Source organism: Lagenorhynchus albirostris, chromosome 6, assembly GCF_949774975.1.
Source record: "Lagenorhynchus albirostris chromosome 6, mLagAlb1.1, whole genome shotgun sequence".
NCBI lineage: Eukaryota > Metazoa > Chordata > Mammalia > Artiodactyla > Delphinidae > Lagenorhynchus > Lagenorhynchus albirostris.
Genome location: NC_083100.1, coordinates 6,576,430 through 6,597,540, shown reverse-complemented (window position 1 = coordinate 6,597,540; position 21,111 = coordinate 6,576,430). Strand labels below are relative to the sequence as shown.

The following is a 21,111-nucleotide window of genomic DNA, read 5'->3' as shown; positions in this document are numbered from 1 at the left end:
AGACAGTAGTTCGGGCTTTGGAGGCAGCAAGACCTGAATTTTTTCATCCCTGCTCCACACTACCTGTGCGACCGTGGGCAGGTTACTTAACCCACGTTCTTATAAGTAAAATGCGATACAAACTGTCACGCAGGGTCATTTAAACAATCAAATAACATAATGAAAGAAAGGCATTTAGGGTACAGGGTTTAGCCCACCATAAATGACAGCTGTTTTTAAAAAGGCATATTGATATCACTAGTGACAAAAGAAAGAAAACCCATCAATACACCTAATCTGCTGAGGGGGTAGAGCCAAAGCTAGATTCTGAGCGTTGACAACGGCCTAGGGACCATGAATCACTTCCTAAAATCTCTGCTTCTCAAACTCCTTGCACCAGATCATGACACTTAAATAAGTTAAATGGAACAAATTAACCTTTATAGTAGTTTAGTACATGGCCCCGAAGCCGGACAGCCGGGTGGAGATTCACTGGGAAAAAAACACTGCCATTTAAATAATGGAGCCTCGAGGGCTTTACAACATGTATCCATCCGGTGATCCCAACATTAGCTCCTGGGGTCTAAAGAATCCGCTCAAGGTCTCACATCGAGTGTGGAGGAGGGTCACCTGGAGACGAGAAAGGCCAAGCGCCTAGCACAGTTCCTAAGGGACAGGAAACGCTGATATGCAATTATTTGCCTTTTCAACCCGTTCCTCAGAAGAAAAGCACAAAAAATGGAACTTGAAAGTGTGGCCTCGCACGCGTGGTCTAGATTCCGGTCTCCTCCGCTCCACGTTCAGACTAGGCCCTCAAGCCCTCCAAGCCACCGGGCCCAGGGGCGCGAGGAGGCAGAGGTCCCCGAGGCGGGGGACCGCAGCCCCACACCAGGAGGACGCCGCAACCCGGGGCCGGCCCGGGCAGCCTCTCGCCTCGGCCCCTCTCATCCCTCCCGAGATCCCCGGTCGCAGGCCCCACTTACTGCCTAAAGCCCAGACCCCCGCCCCGGCCAAAACTCGAAGCGAAAGAACGCGCCGCTACCGGGGACCGCCATATTGACGTCAGCAGCCATATTGACGTCAGCAGCCATCCCGCGGCACCGCGCGTGAGCGATTTATGGAACGCACGGACTACGTCTCCCAGGATGCCCGGCGGGGTAGCGCCGGCCCGCGGCGCGGGGCTTTATGGGCAATGTAGTTCTTTTGGCCTGAGAATGCGGGAGTCGTGTTGGGTGGACAGTGCTCGCTTCCTTGTCTGCTGGCGGGTTCGCGAGTCCGCTCGGTGAGCCGACCACTCATTCGTTCACTTTTTAAAGTTTATTTTTTTTATAGTGTTTATTTATTTTTACTTGTTGACAGTTTTGATTTATTTATTTATTTATGGCTGTGTTGGGTCTTCCTTTCTGTGCGAGGGCCTTCTCTAGTTGTGGCAAGCGGGGGCCACTCTTCATCGCGATGCGCGGGCCTCTCACTATCACCGTCTCTCTCGTTGCGGAGCACAGGCTCCAGACGCGCAGGCTCAGTAAGTGTGGCTCACGGGCCCAGTCGCTCCGCGGCATGTGGGATCCTCCCAGACCAGGGCGCGAACCCGTGTCTCGTATTCTCAACCACTGCGCCACCAGGGAAGCCCTTAAAGTTTATTTTTATTTCTGTTCGCAACTCATGTTAGTTGCAGTAGAGAGTACAAAGATCGCTTGTCATTTGGCCCGGCTAATGCCAAGTTACTTAAACCTTGGAAACATTTGTGTAGGGCTTCAAGAGTGCCGTGCACTTACAGAGACATTTTACAGGTGTATCTCGAGTGAAAAATGTTCCAAGTAACTCTGATCCTTTATAACATCCTCGGTGTTTACTTTGTCTGCGCCAACTCTCATACACAAGAGTACGCCAAAAATACTTCAAAATCTCCTCTCTTGCCCTCTTGAGCACCTTTGGTGGACACTTTCAATAGCCTATATAGGCTCTTCTGGCCGTCTCTCCTGTCGAATGAGGGCGACGGGAAGATAATCATTTTGACTTCAGCTAAAGATTTGAGAGATTGAGACCAGCAATAGTGATAGACGAAGCCACAAGGCAGGAGTCAAAGTGAATGCCAGCCTAAGGGATTTGTAGTTGGAACATAGCGACATTCCTGTGGCTGCAAATGTTCAGGAAGTGTCGGTAGGGAAAGAACTGGAGGCAGGGGACCAGCTGGAAGGTTGAAGGTCTAGACCAGGAAACCACAGCGGGAATCGCATCTTCTCAGTTCTTATCAGTCTTCCGTCGGCCACCTTGCCCCCTTGGCAGCCTCCTCTTCATGATTCTCGTCCCTGGCGCCAAGGCACTCTATCCTTTTGCTTCTCTTTCTGCTTTTTGACTGCTGCTTCTTCGCCCGCTGTGCTTCATTCCCCTCTTCCTAACAGTGGATATTCCTCAAAGTTCCATTCCCTGGCCAAGAATTAGCACTGGAAGGTTAGCTTCTGGGGACGCAGGCTCACCCTTGTACCCAGCTGTATCCCGACCATCTCAACAGTGCCTGGCTCATTACAGGATCTTAATAAATATGTGTTAAATGAATGAAAGGTCTGTTAACACCACCATCCTTCCCCTCATGCAGCATCAAAGTCTCGGAGCTGTCTTTGAAACTTCATCTTTTCTCCATGAATCCAATCATTTGTAACCCAAAGTATCGCCGGGACAATGCTTCTTCTGTTTCCATGGCTCCCTCTCTGCTTTCCATGGCTCCCTCTCTGCCTGTCAGACCCTCATTAAGTCTCACCCACGTTAGAATTACAACATTTTAGGTGGACTGCCGCCTTCTCCATCCCATCACGCATGTCACTACCAGATCCATCTGAGGCACACCCTGAGCTTGCATTTCTCTACCAAAGAGGCTTTGGTGATTCTCTGGTATCTAGTGTAGAAATTCCACCGTGGTCCAAACACTAGTTTTTTTTAATTTATTTATTTATTTATTTATTTTTGGCTGCATTGGGTCTTGGTTGCTGCACGCAGGCTTTCGCTAGTTGCGGCGAGCGGGGGCTACTGTTCGTTGCGGGGTGCGAACTTCTCTCACCAGGGAAGCCTCAACTGTGGGTTTCTCATGTTGATCCATGCTCTTTATTAGGTTGAGAAACTTCCCTTCTTCTCCTAGTTTGCTGAGAATTTTTATCAGAAATGGATATTGGATTTTTATCAAACAAAGTGCCTATTGAAATAATTACATGGTTTTACTTTTCTAGTTTATTTATATGGTGAATTACCTTGATTGATTTTCTAATGTTAAAACAGCCTTTGCACTCCTGGAATAAATCTCACTTGGTTATGACGTATTATATTTTTATGTATTACATGGTACATATATATGTTTATATTATTGAATTTGGTTTGTTAAATTTTTGCATCTGTGTTCTTGAGGGGTATTGGTCTATAGTGTAACCGAGCAGAGCCCTATGGGGCCTTCCCAGAACATGCCTTCCCCCATATCCTCTGCTTTAGCTCCTCTCTGAAGTACCTACATGATAGTAATTTTTTTTTCAGTTTCTATTCACAAAGAAAAAGCTCCAGTCCATCTTCTAATTTTTTTGAAAAACTCCTGACATTACAGAACTCAACTGAAATGTATTAATATTCCACTCTTACCTTTCCATGACAAACAAAAGAATTTCATGAGCCAGAACAAACAAACAAGCCAGGGTAGATAATAGTATTTGATGCAAATTTCCTGCGCTGTTTTGCAGGTGTAAAAACCCCCCACCAAATGGAAAAACTACTTGCTGACCATGAGCACAGACCCCCAGGCCTCCTGGAGCCTAAGGACTGATAATCTAACCCCTGTGACACCGCCCTGCTGCCTCACCATCAGCCCATCACAGAATAGTGCACAAGCTGACAGTACCCTGTGACAGCCCCGCCTCACCTGCCCTTTAAAAATGCTTTGCCAAAGCCCTTCAGGGAGCTTGAGACTTTTCAGGGCATGAACCGCCTCATCTCCTTCATGGTCTTGCAATAAACTTTTCTCTGCTCCAAACTCCTTATTTAGTTTTGTTATGTTGTAATTGGTCTCATAGACCAATTCTATGGTCCTGTAACACGGAAGAGCAAAATCCGACTCCATGTTGGATCTGTTTCTTTTACTTTAACCTTTGCTACTTGAACCTTTGCTTTTCATTTACTTTTATTATTATAATCATACACAATGGCCTGCCTCAGGGAACCCTACCCCTCTGCCTGAATGTTAAACTAAAGGACCTTTGTTCAGCTCTCAGGGAGACAATCTGACCCTGCCCACCTGTGAATGGCTGCAGCAAAGAAGAAATTGACACATCCCCTCCCCCATGCTGGCCAAGCCAGGAGATATTTTGTGAAATTAATGGCCTTCTTACTTTACTTCCTCAACTCTTCCCCCTCTCTGTTCTGTAAAAGAAACTGGGATCCAGACCCCGATAAGATTTTTTGGGGAGACGCTAGTCTGTCATCTTCTTGGTCTGCTGGCTTTCTGAATGAAGTCGCTATTCCTTGCCTGAATACCTTGTCTCCCTATTTACTGGCCTGTCGTGTGACGAGCAGAGTGAGCCTGGACTCGGTAACAGTCTCATAGAGTGAATCAGGAAATTCCCTATGCTTCTACTGCAGTATATTGTATCTATATTCCAGAATATTTTCTGGAATGATAATTGGTAGTACTTCTTTTTCCAATGTTTGGTACATTTATCCGTGAAGTTATCTGGGTTTGAGGTTTTATTTGTGGGAAAGTTTGCATTGCAAATTTAATTTTAATTTAAAATACATAGGTTATTTCTATTCAGCTTATTTATTTATTCTTGATTAAACTCTAGTAGTTTGCATCTTTTAAGAAATTTGTCCATTTCATCTAAGTTGTAGAATATATTGGCATAAACTTGTTCATGATATTCTCTTATTCTTTTAATATCTGTAGAACCTGTAGTGATGCCACTTCTCTCATTGCTGATATTGGTCATTTCTTCTCTCTTTCTCTTTCTTTTTTTTCTGATCAGTTTGGCTAGAGCTTTATCAAGTTAATTCAGTTTTTCAAAGAACGAGCTTTTGGGTTCATTGATTATCTCTATTGTTTGTCTATTTTCTATTTCATTGATATCTATTCTAAAATAAGCCTACCTGCAGGTAGACCACTCACCACCATTTTTATTTTTCAGACATTTATCTGAAACTTTTCCAGTCACCAAGGTAAATGGTGACTAAGCAAGTGTCACCAGTTATAGTTTGGGTGTCCTGGACGGAGCCATCTGATACAGATGATACAGATCTTGATAGAGTGTGAGACAGATACAGAGATTCCTGAAGGAGGGTACCAGGCCTATTGGGGCAATCCCACAGCAGACGTCTAAGCAGAGGACTGTGGAAGCCCAGAGAAGAGAGAAAGCAGTCCTAGCAGAGTGCTTCGAGCAAACATTGGGCGGGTAGCCCCATTATGTGACATATCTAGCGAAAGCAATTTAAAATAGATGACAAACACATTCCATCAGTCCCTAGAATGGGAGGTGGGGTTGTCAATCTTATCTCAACATTTTGGAAGCCTCAGAGGGTTTGGAAATGGAATAAGACAAGCAGTAACATCAAGCATTGCAGAGACTCTTGTCGACCTCAAGTTCACTGCCAGTGAGGAGGTCAGTGGCAAGGTGCTTCAAATCTTCCCTTGGAATCCGGGATGCCAATCACTTTCTGGGCAAAGAGTCTTTGGTACTCGGAAGATAAAATCCAAATTTTCCTTTGGGACAAATTTCAAAACTACCAACTTTATTGAAACTTACCGTCTTTTTTTATCATTCTGAGTCCTTAGGTTCCAAGAGCATTGCTTAATAATTCTGTTTCTAAAAGGGCATTGCAGTGCAATGTCTCTGCTCATGGTAAAGATCAAAAGCTATCTCATCTGGAAAACATACTACTACCTGTTTCAGCAAATGCTTCTCATTCATTATCATCCTTATGAGTAATTCATTGGCAATGAGTATAATTTTTTTTTTTTTATGAATGTCTAAATACACGCCCTCTCCTGAGGCAGGTTTTGTGCCTGTACTTATGCCGCTCCTGTTACATGAGCTTAGAATCCAGACAGCTGGATTGCTGTGGGCTGCAGTTAACAGATGGCTCCTGCGATTTTAACCGGCTTCCTTCCTCTGTGCATGTGTCTGCTGCTGACACCTGGCTTTGCTGAGGCAGGCAAGCTGCTGGTAGTACCCATGGATGGGAGCCACTGGTTTACCATGCGTCCGGTCGTGGAGAAACTTGCCCACAAAGGGCATGAGGTGGTCTTAGTCATACCAGAGGTGAATTGGTACCTGGGAAGTTCATTCAATCTTACGGTAAAGACTTATTCCACGTCTTACACTCTGGAGAATTTGAATAGTGAGTTCCAGAAGTTCTCCGATTTTCACTGGAAAACTCAGCCACGAAGTTTACTTCATATGTTGCTGAATCCGTCCAACAAAGCTTTTGACTACCTTTTTTCACATTGTAAGAGTTTGTTTGAGGACACAAAATTAGTAAAATACTTAAAAGAGAGTTCTTTTGATGCAGTGTTTCTAGATCCTTTTGATATGTGTGGCTTAATTGTAGCCAAATATCTTTCACTCCCATCCGTGGTCTTCACCAGGGGAGTCTTTTGCCATTATCTTGAAGAAAGCACTCAGTGTCCCATCGCTCTTTCTTACGTTCCTAGAGATTTCTCAGGGTTCTCTGATGTCATGACTTTCGGACAGAGACTGTGGAATCATATCCGGCACTTGGAGGAACGTTTATTTTGCCACTATTTTTTCAAAAATGTTTTAGAAATTGCCTCTGAGATTCTCCAGACAACTGTCACGGCATCTGATCTCTTCAGCCAAATATCAATTTGGTTGTTACGACGTGACTTTGTTTTGAACTATCCCAAACCTGTGATGCCCAACATGGTCTTCATCGGTGGAATCAATTGCGCTGAGGCAAAGCCGTTGTCAAAGGTAAGTTACTTCTCCTTTAGCATATTAAGAATTAATCAGGCTTTGGACATTAAAAAAAAAAAAGATTCCTTACTAAACTGTGATTTGTCATTTATATCCTTTGCGTTTGTAATTTCTCTCCGTTGAACAAACTGTCTTGTGCCAGTTCATTTAATCGTGCGTCATCAAATTTTACAAAGCTGTCTTCTTTGATATGTATGTGTATACAATTGATGTAACTGCATATAACTTCCAGGCTGCATTTTTAAATCCTGCTTTGGGAAAAATACTGAAAAATACGGTAAGAAATGAAACTTCCCTTTTGTCAATCCAATGCCACCCGCTATAGGAAAATGCTTTTAGCCATTTTGTATGTATCTTTTCCAATTTTTCTTAAAGTATTTAATATTATTTAATATGAGTGCATACATCTAATGTAAATTCTCACACCCACTTATTAAAATACAATCTAGTATCAGACTGGATATATTGTTCCTTACCTTGCTTTTTTCCACTTGCCAATAAATTGTGGACATCTACAGTCAGTACATACAAATCTGTCGCTCTTCTTAATGGTTGCATAAAATTCTTTACTTTGGATGTACCATACTTTATTCAACTAACCAATATTGATGGATATTGATAGCTTTTCCCATTTTTTCTTTTATAAGCGAGATTGTATTAACATTCTTCATTTCTTTACCTTCATATATGTCTATGTTTCTATGCTCTTATCTCCGTAAGCTAGAGTCCTTAGAAGTAGTGTTGCTGGGTCAAATAGCATGTACATACTATATTTTAATGAATTCAACAAATTGCTTTCAAAATATTGAACAACCTGACACTTTGGTCAAAAGTATACAAGAGCTCTGTTTCTCTCTACCCCCTCCACCTCCAGAAGTTGTCAAAGTTTAAAATTTTTAGCAAAATAACTCTGCATAGCTGCATCAATTTTTGTTTCCTATTTTCTTAGATATACTGGCCATTTGTATTTCCTCCTTTGTGAGTTATGTTTTCACATTCTCTAATCATTTTTATAGAACTTTCTTTTTATAGCTAATTATTATGTCTCTTGAGTATTAGCAATATCAATACTTAGTTTTTTATATGTGCTGCAAATATTTTTTTCCTGGGCTGTCTTTCATCTTTCCTCATACGGGACTTTCATTTTTGGGTAGTCAAACTGGTTGACTTTTCCTTTAATGGTTTCTGGATTTCAGCTTGTTTAGATCTTTCCAAGTCTGACATATAGAAGCATTTTTTTCCATATTATGTCTTAATATTTTAATTCCACCAATGTTAATAGTTTTATTTCTTACAATAAGAACTTTGCATGGTATAAGGATCTAACTTCATTATTTTTCCTAAATGGGTAGTCCATTATCCCAACATCATTTAATAAAAAATCCTCCTTCATTCATTGAATTGAAATGCATCATTATCATATTTTAGATTCCCATATTTATTTGCATCTGCTTTTGTACTTCCAGTCTTTCTCCACTGATTTATTTATCTATTCATGTGCCACAGCCATATTTTGATTATAGTAGCTTTGTAGTAAGTTTTAATATCTGGTAGGGCATGCCCCATACTCATTATTCTTTTTTTTCCAAGTTTTCTTAGTGATTCTTATAATTTATTCTCCTTCACAAAATTGAAAATTGTTTTATCTAGTCCAAAATATAAAAATAAACCATTAGGGTTCTGTTAATATGATGTAAAATATTTTTACTCATTTGAGAAAGGTGAGATTGACTAGCTATTAGTATTAGGGAAAGGAGCCCCATTGTTAGGGTCAGTAATGGTGCGGATAGGGAGTCCGAAAAGAGAAATTAAGGCTGTTGTCATTGAATTGATTAAGGAGAAGTAAGCTTGTGAGACTAATTAGCAGACTATGGGTTGTGGAGTTAATTCAGATTGTGTTGCTTTTTGCTAGTCAAATTAGGGGTATTAGTATAATTGTGGGGATAATAAATTTTAGCGTTGGAGGAGGTTAAGGTTTCCTACGTAATCGGTGCCATAGGTATTTGATACTGTTACTAATCAGGGTAATCTGCGTGCTGCTTCGCAGGCTGCGAACACCAGCAGGATGATTGGTATGCTGGCTGAGGTCAAGTGTGAATTTAGGATTGTAAGGGTCGCCAGGATGAATAGGGATAATATTATGCCTTCTAGACATAGTAGTGAGGATACTAGGTGGGCTAGCTATATTAGTAATCCTATAAGGGATATAGTGAAAGCTATAATAATATTTATACACACTAAAGACACTTGGTAATTATGAGTTTAGTCATAATCTAATGAGTCAAAATAATTTGTTTTGTTTTAAACTAAATACAGTTTAGTTCAGTCCACTCCAGTCCTTATTGAGCTCACTGTAGGCCAGACTAATTGCCAATAATGAGATTAAAAGTAAAACCATGGTGAGTATTGTTTTTAGATTACTTGTTTGAGTTGCTCAGGGGAGGGGCAGTAGGAGGGCAATTTCTAGGTGGAAAAGGAGGAATGTGATTGCTACTAGGAAAAATTTTATGGAAAAAGGCAGGCGGGCGGATCCTATAAGGTCAAATCCGCATTCATAAGGGCTTGTTTTCTCTGCGTACATGTTTAGCTGGGGGAGTCAGAAGGCAATGAGTACAAGCAATGAAGCCAGTGCAGTATGTGTTAATAGGGTCAGTATTAAGTTTTTTATTCTTTTTCGGGGTGTACCGAAACTAACTGATTACAAGTCAGTTGCGTTAATTAATACTATAAGAATTATGCGGCTCATCGATAGATAGATACGAAAAGGAAGAGTCATAAAACATCTACAGAATGTCAGTATCAAGCAGCGGCTTCAAAGCCAAAGTGGTGGTTGGATGTGAAGTGGAATTTTAATTGGTGCAGGAAACAAACAATAAGGAAGGTGGACACAGTGATTATGCGCAGTCCATGGAACCCTGTGGCCAGGAAGAAAGTTGACCCATATACCCCATCTGAGATCGTACATGGGGCTTTGTAATACTCTGAAGCTTGTAGGGGTGTGAAATAGACACCAAGGGCAATTGTAATAAAGAGGGCTCGGAGTATGTGCTTGCGATTTCCTTCCATAAGGCTGTGGTGGGCCCAGGTCATAGACACCCAGAGGCTAATAGCACAGAAGTGTTGAGAAGCGGCACCTCTAGGGGGTTTGGAGGGCGAATGCCTGTTGGCGCCCAGCACCCGCCTAATTTAGGGGTAGGGGCGAGGCTTGAGTGATAGAAGGCTCAAAAAAAGCCGGTAAAAAAGAGGACTTCTGAGACGATAAAATAGATTATTCCGTATCAAAGTCCCTTTTGGACGATTGGTGTGTGATGGCCCTGGAAGGTGCTTTCTCGAATAACATCTCGTCATCACTGATATATTGTTAGAGTGTTGGTTAGTAGGCCTAATATTAGTAGAATTATTGAGTTAAGTGGAATCACGTGATTAGGCCCGACGTTATGCGGAGGGTTGAAAGGGCTCCTGTAAGGGGTCAAGGACTGGGGTTTACTATGTGGTACGCGTGGGTCTGGTGGGTCATTATGTGTTGTCATGCAGATATAGGCTTACTAAGAGGGTAAATACATAGGCTGGAATTATAGCAACAGCGAATTCGAGGATAGTGAGTAGGGAGAGAACAACGAATGTAATGAAAGCCGTGATGGTGTTGATGCTTATTAGCGCTAAGATTGGTCCTCCTATTAGATGTATTAATACATGACCTGCTGTAATATTGGCTGTTAATCGCACAGCTAGTGGACCGGCTGGATAAACAGGCTGATAGCTGGATAATCACTAGCACAGGGATGAGGGGGGTGGGTGTGCCTTGTGCTAAGAAGTGGGCCAAAAATGCTTTTGTTTTGTTACGGAAACCTGTAATCACGGTGCCGGCTCATAGGGGAATGGCTGTTCCACATTTATTGAGAGCTGCAAGGTGGGTGTAAACGGGTGGGGTAGTAGTCCCAGAAGGTTGGTTGACCCAATAAATAGAATGAGAGACATCTTTTTGCTATGCTTTTCCTATTCAGAATATAGTACTTCTCTTTACTTATTCAGATCTTGTTTTAAGTCTACCAATGAAAATTTGCATTTTTCTTTGTATGTCTTTTATTTTTTCTTATTAAAATTAATTCCTAGGCATTTTATTACCTTGGAAACTATTGTGAACAGAGTATATTTTCATTTCTATTTTGAAGTGGAAATTAAAGTATAGCTTTGCTTTTTGCACATTTATCTTGATCTAGCCATACTACTAATTACTCTTAGTAGTTTGTAAGTTTTTTTAGGTATACAATACCATCTGCAAATAATAACCTTCCATATTCATACCTCTTATTTTGTTTCACTGGAACATATACCTTCAAAACATCATTGAGTCATTAGTTCAATAACAATTATTCAATAGTTTATGAATAATGTTGAATAGTTGGTCCAGACAGTTTGAATTGGAGTTCAATCACTTGCAATTGAAAAGGTATTTTCAAATACAGGAGTAATATTCCTGGCAAATGCAGAGTCTCTAAATCCAGATGAAATGCTTATCTCACCCTATCATTTTATTAGGGAAGTACTATTGATTTTTATCTATTGATCTGGCTCCTTGTAAGGCTCAGTATGTTTTATAATATAGTCATATTCTTTCACATATTGGGGGTCTTACTTTCCCCTTCGAACTAAGGAGAGGTTACAGATGGATTATGTACTCAGTGAATATATGTTATGGACACTCTGCTTATGTAACTCCTACTACTTAGAGCATGAATCAAGTCTGGCTAGGACAGCATTTTATAAGGGCCTCTGTTCACCTTGCCTTGCCCACTGGGGACCCCTGGATCCTCACATAGCTGAGGAAGTTTCACCCAGACTGGGTACACACACACACACACACAGATGATAATGTTGGATTTATTTAGCATGACTGAATGCAAGAAAACGAGAATCAAAATATTGGTTGGGCTGTAGAATGTACAGACTTGTATAAAGCACCCCATTTTTATGAGGAAATTTTTTTGGAATAAAAATAATTAAGCACTTATCATCATACATGTGCTAAAAGTGAATTTAAGTGTTTTTGGAGCAGAGAACATATTATTTTGTTTGTGTAAATTCAAGATGTTATATCAGGCAAACTTTATGTAAAGGGCCAGAAAGTCAATGTTTTAGATTTTTCATGCCAATAAATACCCCAGCTCTGACACTTAGCAGTGACATCACCTTGGGTAAGAACCGCTGTTTCTAAATAGTTTAAATAGGGATAAAATAGTAGCACCACACACAGCTCTTTTCCAGATCAGAAACGATAATGCATGTAGAGTGCCAGATGTGTGGCAAAGAATCAGTGACAGCTGTAACTGCCGTAACTGCGTGGTGCTAGGTATTTCCCAGTACGATTATTTCCAACCTTCACAATATTAACAGTAACGATGAGATCAGGCTCTTTTCAAAACAACATGATCAGAGGTCAATATTCTCCTCTTGTTGGGAGCCTCCTATGAATTATTTAACCCTCAGATGGATAGAGTCCCCTTAGGGGGAGTTTAGAAATTAAATATAACAAAAGCCAACATGGGTTGACATTGTTATTAGCCCCATTTTGCAGATAATGAAACTGAGGCACAGAGCGGTTGAGTGAGTTGCCCATGGTCACAGCTCTAGTAAGTGGGGAAGGCAGGATTCCAATGCAGACATTCTTTTTTTAAAAAAATTACAACATAATTCACCCTTTTAAAATATACAACCAATGGTCTTTAGTATATTCGAAGATATGAATAATCATCATCGTTGTCTAATTCTAGGTCACTTCCTCACTCCAAAAGGACACCCCATGTCCCTTGGCAGTCACTCCCCCTCTTCTCCAGCCCCTGGCAACCACTAATCTACTTTTTGTCTCTGTGGATTTGCCTGTTCCGGTTACAGTAAGTCCCCTACATTCAAATGAGCTCCTTTCTGAGAGCGTATTCATAAGTCCAAATTGTTCATAAGTCCAACATAGTTAGCCTGGGTACACAACTAACACAATCGGCTATATAGTACTGTACTGTAATAGGTTTATAATACTTTTCACACAAATAATACATAAAAAACAAACACAAAAAATAAAGAAAAAAATTTTAATCTTATATAGTACCTTGAAAGTACAGTAGTACAGTACAACAGCTGGCATCCAGGGGCGGGCATCGAGTGAACAGGCAAGAAGAGTTACTGACTAGAGGAGGGAGAGGAGGTGGGAGATGGTAGAGCTGAAGGGTCGTCAGCAATAGGAGATGGAGGGCCAGATGCAATTTCACTCACTCACATCCTGGGTTTGAAATAAAGATACTGTACTACTGTACTTTATACAGTACTGTACAGTAAAGTACACAAAAGCACAACCACTTGTAGAGGATACATGCATGTGACAACATACGCCAGACACATGAACTAACTTACGTGATTGGACATGCAAACGCACGTTCTCATCTTTGAAAGTTCGCAACTTGAAGGTTCGTATGTAGGTTCTTCTGTATTTCAGAAGAATGGAATCGTACAGTACATGGTTCTTTGTGACTGCCTTCTTTCATTTACTTTTCAGGGTTCATTCGTTTTGTAGAATGGATTGGTATTTCCCTCCTTTTTATGGCTGAATAATATTCCTTTCTATGGGTATACATATCTATTCTTCTGTTCATCAGGTGATGGACATTTGGGCTGTTTTCACTATTTTAGCTATTACGACTAATGCTGCTATGAACGTTCATGTACAATGAGTCCAGACGTAGAGCTTTCAGAGGCCAAGGGCCTAACCTTTCCCCTAACTGCCTACCTGTGCAGACTGGAAACTCTTGGGAAGCACCCTGCCTGTGACCTTTGCGGAAGTTATATGCAGTGAAATTTGCCCAGGGTGGGCTTGACTAACATCTCATGGTCTCTGATCTCTCAGTGGACATGACTTTTGTTGGCTTTGTGGTGCTACAGAATAACATGCAGTTGGCTTTTTTTTGTTATTTAGCATAAAAAGTCCTTCATTGAACAGATATCTATTTAAAAAAAATTATATTGGAGTAGTTGATTTACAATATTGTGTTACTTTCTGCTGTACAGCAAAATGAATCAGTTATACATATATCCACTCTTTTTTAGATTCCTTTCCAATATAGGTCATTGCAGAGTCTTGGGTAGAGTCCCCTGTGCTATATAGTAGGTTTTTATTAGTTACCTATTTTATATACAGTGGAGTAGATATGTCAATCCCACTCTCCCAATTTATCCCTGCCCCCTTTCTCCCTCCCCGGTAACCATAAGATTGTTCTCTACATCTGTGACTATTTTTGTTTTATAAATAAGTTCATTTGTACCATTTTTTTAGATTCCACATATAAGCAATATCATACGATATTTGTCCTCCTCTGTCTGACTTCACTTAGTATGACAATGTCTAGGTCCATGCATGTTGCTGCAAATGGCATTATTTCCTTCTATTTTTATGGCTGAGTAATATTCCATTGTACATATGTACCATACCTTCTTTATCCATTCCTCTGTTGGTGAACATTAGGTTGCTTCCATGAGCTGGCTATTATAAATAATGCTGCAATGAACATTGGGGTGCATGTATCTTTTCGAATTATGGTTTTCTTCAGATATATGCCCAAGAGTGGGATTGCTGGATCATATGGTAGCTCTATTTTTAGTTTCTTAAGGAACCTCTATACTGTTCTCCATAGTGGCTGTTACCACTTTACATTCCCACCAACAGTGTAGAAAGGGTTCCCTTTTCTCCACACCCTCTCCAGCATTTATTGTTTGTAGATTTTTTTTTCTACATCTTTATTGGAGTATAATTGCTTTACAATGGTGTGTTAGTTTCTGCTGTACAACAAAGTGAATCAGCTATATGTATACATATATCCCCATATCCCCTCCCTCTTGAGCCTCCCTGCCACCCTCCCTGTCCCACCCCTCTAGGTCGTCACAAAGCATCGAGCTGTCCTATGCAGCAGCTTCCCGCTAGCCATCCATTTTACATTTGGTAGTGTATACATGTCAGTGCTACTCTCTCACTTCATCCCAGCTTCCCCTTCCCCCACTGTGTCCTCAAGTTCCTTCTCTATGTCTGCATCTTTATTCCTGCCCTGCCACTAGGTTCATCAGTACCGTTTTTTAGATTCCATATACATGTGTTACCATACGGTATTTGTTTTTCTCTTTCTGACTTACTTCACTCTGTATGACAGACTCTAGGTCCATCCACTTCACTACAAATAACTCAATTTCATTTCTTTTCATGGCTGAGTAATATTCCATTGTATATATGTGCCACATCTTCTTTATCCATTCATCTGTCAATGGACACTTAGTTTGCTTCCATGTCCTGGCTATTGTAAATAGAGCTGCAGTGAACATTGGTGTACATGACTCTTTTTGAATTATGGTTTTCTCAGGGTATATGCCCAGTAGGGGTATTGCTGGGTCATATGGTAGCTCTATTTTTAGTTTTTTATGCAACCTCCATACTATTCTCCATAGTGGCTGTATCAGTTTACGTTCCCACCAACAGTGCAAGAGGGTTCCCTTTTCTCCACACCCTCTCCAGCATTTATTGTTTGTATATTTTTTGATGATGGCCATTCTGACCGGTGTGAGGTGAATTAAATTAATTAATTAATTATTTTTAAAAATTTATTTATTTTGTTTATTTATTTTTGGCTGTGTTGGGTCTTCGTTGCTGCATGCGGGCTTTCTCTAGTTGTGGTAAGCAAGGGCTACTCTTCGTTACAGTGCGCGGGCTTCTCATTGCGGTGGCTTCTCTTGTTGTGGAGCATGGGCTCTAGGCGCACGGCCTTCAGTAGTTGTGGCACGTGGGCTCACTAGTTGTGGCTCACGGGCTCCAGAGCACAGGTCCAGCAGTTGTGGTGCACGGGCTTAGTTGCTCTGCGGCATGTGGGATCTTCTGGGATCAGGGATCGAACCCGTGTTCCCTGCATTGGCAGGCGGATTCTCAACCACTGAGCCACCAGGGAAGCTCGAGGTGAATTTTAAATGTCAATAAGTATTAAAAATTTACTCTCCCTCCAGCAATGTATAAGTATACCCTTTTCTTCAAATTCTTGCTCACACTTATCTTCAGACTTTAGGTTTTTGCCAGTCCAATAGGTGAAAAATATCTCAAGGTTATCTTAATTTGCATTTCCCTCATTAACTGTTTATCTTTTTTAAAAAAATTAAGTTGTTTGACCAGTGAAGAAGAGAGCTGGAGCTGACCTCCCTCAATGAATATAACTGATGCAACCTCTGATTATATTAGCTCTTCGGGTAACCCCACCATATTCTTGACTCAGTGAATTTGTTGGAAGCTTTTCGTTGCTTGCAATTTTATTGGCTCAAATACTGGGAAAAATCTCAGGGTATACTGATGACACCAGGACCCATTTTTCACCTTTAATTCTTGTATCTGCTTCTGATGATATCCTTCTGGGTGTCATGATACCCAAGCACCTGGGGCTCTAGCCAGAGTCCTTTTCCCAGGATTCCTAGTAAAGTTCTTCTGCCTCACTGGGTCTCATTAAGTGACACGTCCATCTCTGCACGAATCACTGTGGCCGAAGGGATGAGATGTGCTAATCGGTTGAGGCCTAGGTCACATGTTCTATCCCAGAGCAGCTCACGTGGAGCCTCACCTGAAGTCCAGGGGAGGTCTCTGGGATGAGTCACTTCCTAATGACTTTCCACACTGGACAAATTAAAGATGTTTACAATTTAGATGTCAGGTGTTTCATTGCTAGTTTATCTTATAAATCTATTATCATGTAGATTTCTCTGTGTCCTAATCTGAGTTTATTTTAAGAAAATGTGGGTGGGTACTAAATAGGAATATCCCCAGGAAAGGATGATCTGTCAGCTTTTAAGGCAATCATTTTGGGGCTTATAAGCGTTTTGTATTTGAAGTCTTTGATCTTTGTTCTCTTTTAGGTATTTTTTTCCCTATTGTGATACTCGTAGATATTTTTAAATTTAAACTTGAAATTTAAAAAATTCCCCAGCAAGTGAAAGAAATACTATTAGCTATGCGTATTTTTCTTTCTCTATCTTTTTTTTTTAAGGGCAGCCGTCTCCTTTTTAAATTTTTATTATTATTATTTATTATTATTTGGCTGCACCACGCGGCATGTGGAATCTTATTTCCCTGACCAGGGGTCAAACCCAAGCCCCCTGCAGTGGAAGCGCAGTCTTTTAACCACTGGACCTCCAGGGAAGTCCGGTATTTTTCTATTAATGTTTCTTAGAATATATAGGTCTTTCCATGGTAGATTTTGGTCTTTATCAGTTCTGGAAAGCTTTATTCTTTTGCCATTGCATTGTATCTTTTCAATTTATCCTATTTTTAAAACAATTAATGCTATTGAGGTATTATTTACATATAATAAAATGCACCATTTTAACTGTACATTTCTGAGTTATAATTTTATATACCCATGTAACTGTCACCACAGGCAAGATATGGGACACTTCCATCACTCCAGTAACTGGCCTTGTGTTCTATCCCAGTCAACCAACACTTTCCCTAGACCTTAGGCAACGGCTGATCTGGTATCTGTCACTGAGATTAGAATGATCTTTAATAGAGTTTCATCTGAATGGAATTATACAAATATGAATGGAAAAAAGCTGCTATGAATATTTGACTACATGTGTTTATGTGAGTAAATCGTTTTGTATTTCTTGGGTAAATACTTAGAAGCAGGATTGCTGGGTCGTATGGTAGGTGTATGTAAACTTTATAAGGAACAGCCAAACTGCTTTTTAAAGTAATTGTACTAAAAAATAAAAATAAAGTAATTGTACTATTTTACATTCCTGCCTCTGCATTCTTGCTGACACTTGCTATTATCAGTTTTTTATATCTTAACCACTCTTGTGGCTGCGTAGTAGAATTTCATTGTGACTTTAATTTTCATTTCTTTCTTTCTTTCCTTCCTTCCTTCTTTTTTGGTCACACCACGCGGCTTGTGGTATCTCAGTTCCCGGACCAGGGATTGAACCTGGGCCACAGCAGTGAAAGCTCTGAATCCTAACCACTAGCCCACCAAGGGACTCCCTAATTTGCATTTCTTTATGACTGCTGCTGATGAACGTCTTTTCATGTGCTTACTGATCACATGCATATCTTTAAAAAGAAAAGTGTCCCTTCAAATCTTCTGCTCATTTTTATTGGGGTAGTTGCCTTCTTATTTTTGAGCTGTAAGAGTTCTTTATATGCTCTGGATACAAGTCCTTTGTCAGATACATGTTTTGCTGATGTTTTCTCCTGGTGTGTGGTTTATGTTATATTTTTAAAATAATGTCTTTCAAAGAGCACACGTTTTAAATTTTGATAAAATCCGACTAATCAGTTTTTTAATAGTTTGTACTTTTTGTGTCCTAAGAAATCTTTGCCTACCCTAAGGTATGAAGATTTGGTCCTATGTTTTCTTCAAAACGTTTAAATAGTTTTAGTTTCTCTGTTTAGGTTTATGGGAGTGGCAGTGGGGAATACCATCTCTCAGGGATCAGGCTCGAGAGATGTCGTTTTCTATTTCTGGCCTTTTTTGGGGTGACCTCACCCACACCCCTGGCTTCAATCACTACCATATCCTGATGGTTCCAAGTCCATCTGTGCAATCCAGGCCCCTCCTCTGCTCCAGATCCGTGAAGCCAACTAGCTTGGACATAACCTCCTGGTGTTTCACAGGCACAAGGAACACAGGCTCCTCCCTCCCCACAGCCCTGCTTCTCACCAGGGCCCGCATCTCTGTGAAGGTACCACCATCCTCCCAGGGGTCCAGCTTTCCCCAGGGGCTCCAAGTACAAGAAGTGCAAGTAGAGATCAGATGACACCAACGTCTAAGTAAAATGCCACTGCATTAATGTAGAATGGGAGAGAGCCCTTTAATGGGACAAGAACAGTCTCACTCCTCTGCAGGTGTGTTCCTGCCCTCACCCCAATACTCACAGATATTTTAATTGGTTTGGGGGAATAGCTCAGGGGCTGAAATATTTCACCCATAGCTAAGAACCCCTTTCTAGTGCCCAGTCTACGCACAACGTCCAGATCCAGACCATCCTCCCCTGGGCAGTGTGGGATGCCCTCTGCGGCCCTGTCCCTGCCTTCTCTGGACCCGTCCTTCCTGCGCTGTCCTCTGTGAGTGCCCCCTAGCAGATGCTTCCTGTACTGCCTCTCACATCTGTTCTGTCTCCAGTGCTTCTGTAACCTTGATTCAGCCCCTCACCTCACACAAACAGCCTCTGAATATGACACCTGGGGTCCAGGTTGACCCCTCTGAACTATTCCCTACTTCTTTGCAAAAGGGACTTTTAAAAAACACAAACTTGGCCAGGCCACAACAACTTTAGTTGTTGCCCGGGACTTCGGGATGAATCTCAAGCCCCCAGCTTGTGGTCCCCAGTTATAGGTTGAATTGTGGCCCCCTCGAAAAAGATACGTTGTAATCCTAACCCTTAGCACCTCAGAATACGAGCTTTTGGACACTGTGTTTACAGAGGTAGTCAGGTTAATGAGGTCATTTGGGTTGACCCCAATCCAATATGACTAGTGTCCTTATGAAAAGAGATTTAGCCACAGAGACAGACATGCACAGAAAGAAGATAATGTAAAGACACCCGGGGGAAGACGGGAAGAGTGATGCCCCTATAAGCCAAGGAAGACCCAGGTTGCAGGCAAATACCAGAAGCTGGAAGAGGCGAGGAAAGGTCCTCCTTCAGAGCCTGCAGAGGGAGCGTGGCCTTGCTGACACCTTGATTTGGACCGTGCCCTCAGAATGTGAGACAATAAATTTCTGCTGTTCTGAGTCACCCAGTTTTGGGCACTTTGTTACAGCAGCCCTAGAGGTGAATACAGCCCTCTCCGTTTTCAGCCTCCTGCTTCCCGCGCTTGTATGCTTCATGAGTTTCCCAAGGTGTACAGTTCTCTTCCTGTTAGGAATGCTTCCTGCCATGTCCATGCCTCTGTGCAGGTGGGGCCCATCAAAGCACCAAATATGACTTGCCCTCTTGCAAAAAGCCATAAAAATTGGTGTTGGGAAAGGCAGCCTCATGCATGCAGTGTTTTGGCCCTCACTCGGCGTCATAAGAATGGGCCTTGCCTTAGAACTCTTCCTTACCAAGAGCCTATGCGGGGCTTATCACCTTGTGCGGGAGTGTCTTTCCCTGTTTCAGTTTCAGTGACTGCCCTTTTGTCTTTGTTTGAAGTGCGTGCATCTTATGGCACTTGGCCAACCCTACTGTTATATCTGTCCTCCTCGGAGAGGGGATGGGGTCTTTCCACTGCGGCACAGGGGGGATGCATGTAGGCAAATTGCCTTGCATCAGGCATCAGGGGAGACGGACTGGCCATGGCAGACTGACGCCCACTGTTGGAGCTGAACTTGCTCTGCATCTTCTCTGCCTAAGTAAAGTGTTGTCCCATCCAGTGCGTGACTGCACCGTGTTCTTCTTGGCGACTCAGATACCGACATGCAGTGGGCAGAGGTGTTTGTACTTCTATTCCTGGTGGCTGGCATAGTGATGATCTTTGCTATTCTCCATGTAGTTGGTGTCCTGCTCTGGGATTGGTGACCAGTGCCCGGTAATCTGCTTGACAGATATGATAGGATATAAGCTGGGAGTAGAGGTCAGAAACTGAGCCTTGGGGGAAAACCTGCAGTTATGTGGCTGGGACAGAAAAAGAGAGCATAGATGTGGCTGTTGGAGGGGAAATAAGAGAATCAGGACCATGGACGCACAGCTTCCAAGGATGATGCAGGGTTGCCAAGGAAACACACTACAGCTTGTTGGAGACATTAGGGGCTTGTCAAGTCCACTGCCCCAGGGTGATGCCGGCTCCCTGGGCGTGATGGGCTGACTGAGGTGCTGGCTACTTTCTGGCCACATGGGCACAGTGGGTTGTGGATAGTCTCCCTGTTGAGAGGTAGGAGCTGGTGCATCGGGCGAGGGCAGAGTTGGAGAGGTGGGTGCTGTGATGAGCCGGGAAACTCTCCTCTGGCTCTTGGCCACCCTGGGGGTCCCATGCCATCTGCTGTCTCCTTCATCCCTTTCAACCTCCACTGCTTTGGCTTGCTCTCCAGTGCCTGCAGATAGCCTTTCAAAAAGAAGTATTTCCCGGGAATTCCCTGGTGGTCCAATGGTTAGGACCTGGAGCTCCCACTGCAGGGGCAGAGTT

General features: G+C 42.0%; 2 protein-coding genes across 17 annotated transcripts in view; one reads left to right on the top strand and one right to left on the bottom strand.

Moving 5' to 3' along the window:
* Window positions 1–1,080, bottom strand: part of USP40 (ubiquitin specific peptidase 40) — a 92,203-nt gene extending 91,123 nt beyond the window's left edge. For 12 of the 13 annotated variants that reach the window (XR_009541009.1, XR_009541008.1, XM_060151799.1 and 9 more), the window contains exon 1: window positions 1,022–1,077. The gene's annotated coding sequence lies outside the window, so the exon portion shown is untranslated. Of the gene's footprint in view, window positions 1–962 lie in introns of all 13 variants that reach the window. The other variant, XM_060151800.1, reaches the window with a different exon arrangement.
* A 113-nt stretch (window positions 1,081–1,193) lies between these two features.
* LOC132521998 (UDP-glucuronosyltransferase 1A1-like) overlaps window positions 1,194–21,111 on the top strand; it is a 73,536-nt gene continuing 53,618 nt past the window's right edge. For 3 of the 4 annotated variants that reach the window (XM_060151794.1, XM_060151791.1, XM_060151793.1), the window contains exon 1: window positions 6,084–6,938. In XM_060151794.1, coding sequence (XP_060007777.1) covers window positions 6,084–6,938 — 855 coding nt within the window. Of the gene's footprint in view, window positions 1,262–6,083; window positions 6,939–21,111 lie in introns of those variants that run through there. The other variant, XM_060151796.1, reaches the window with a different exon arrangement.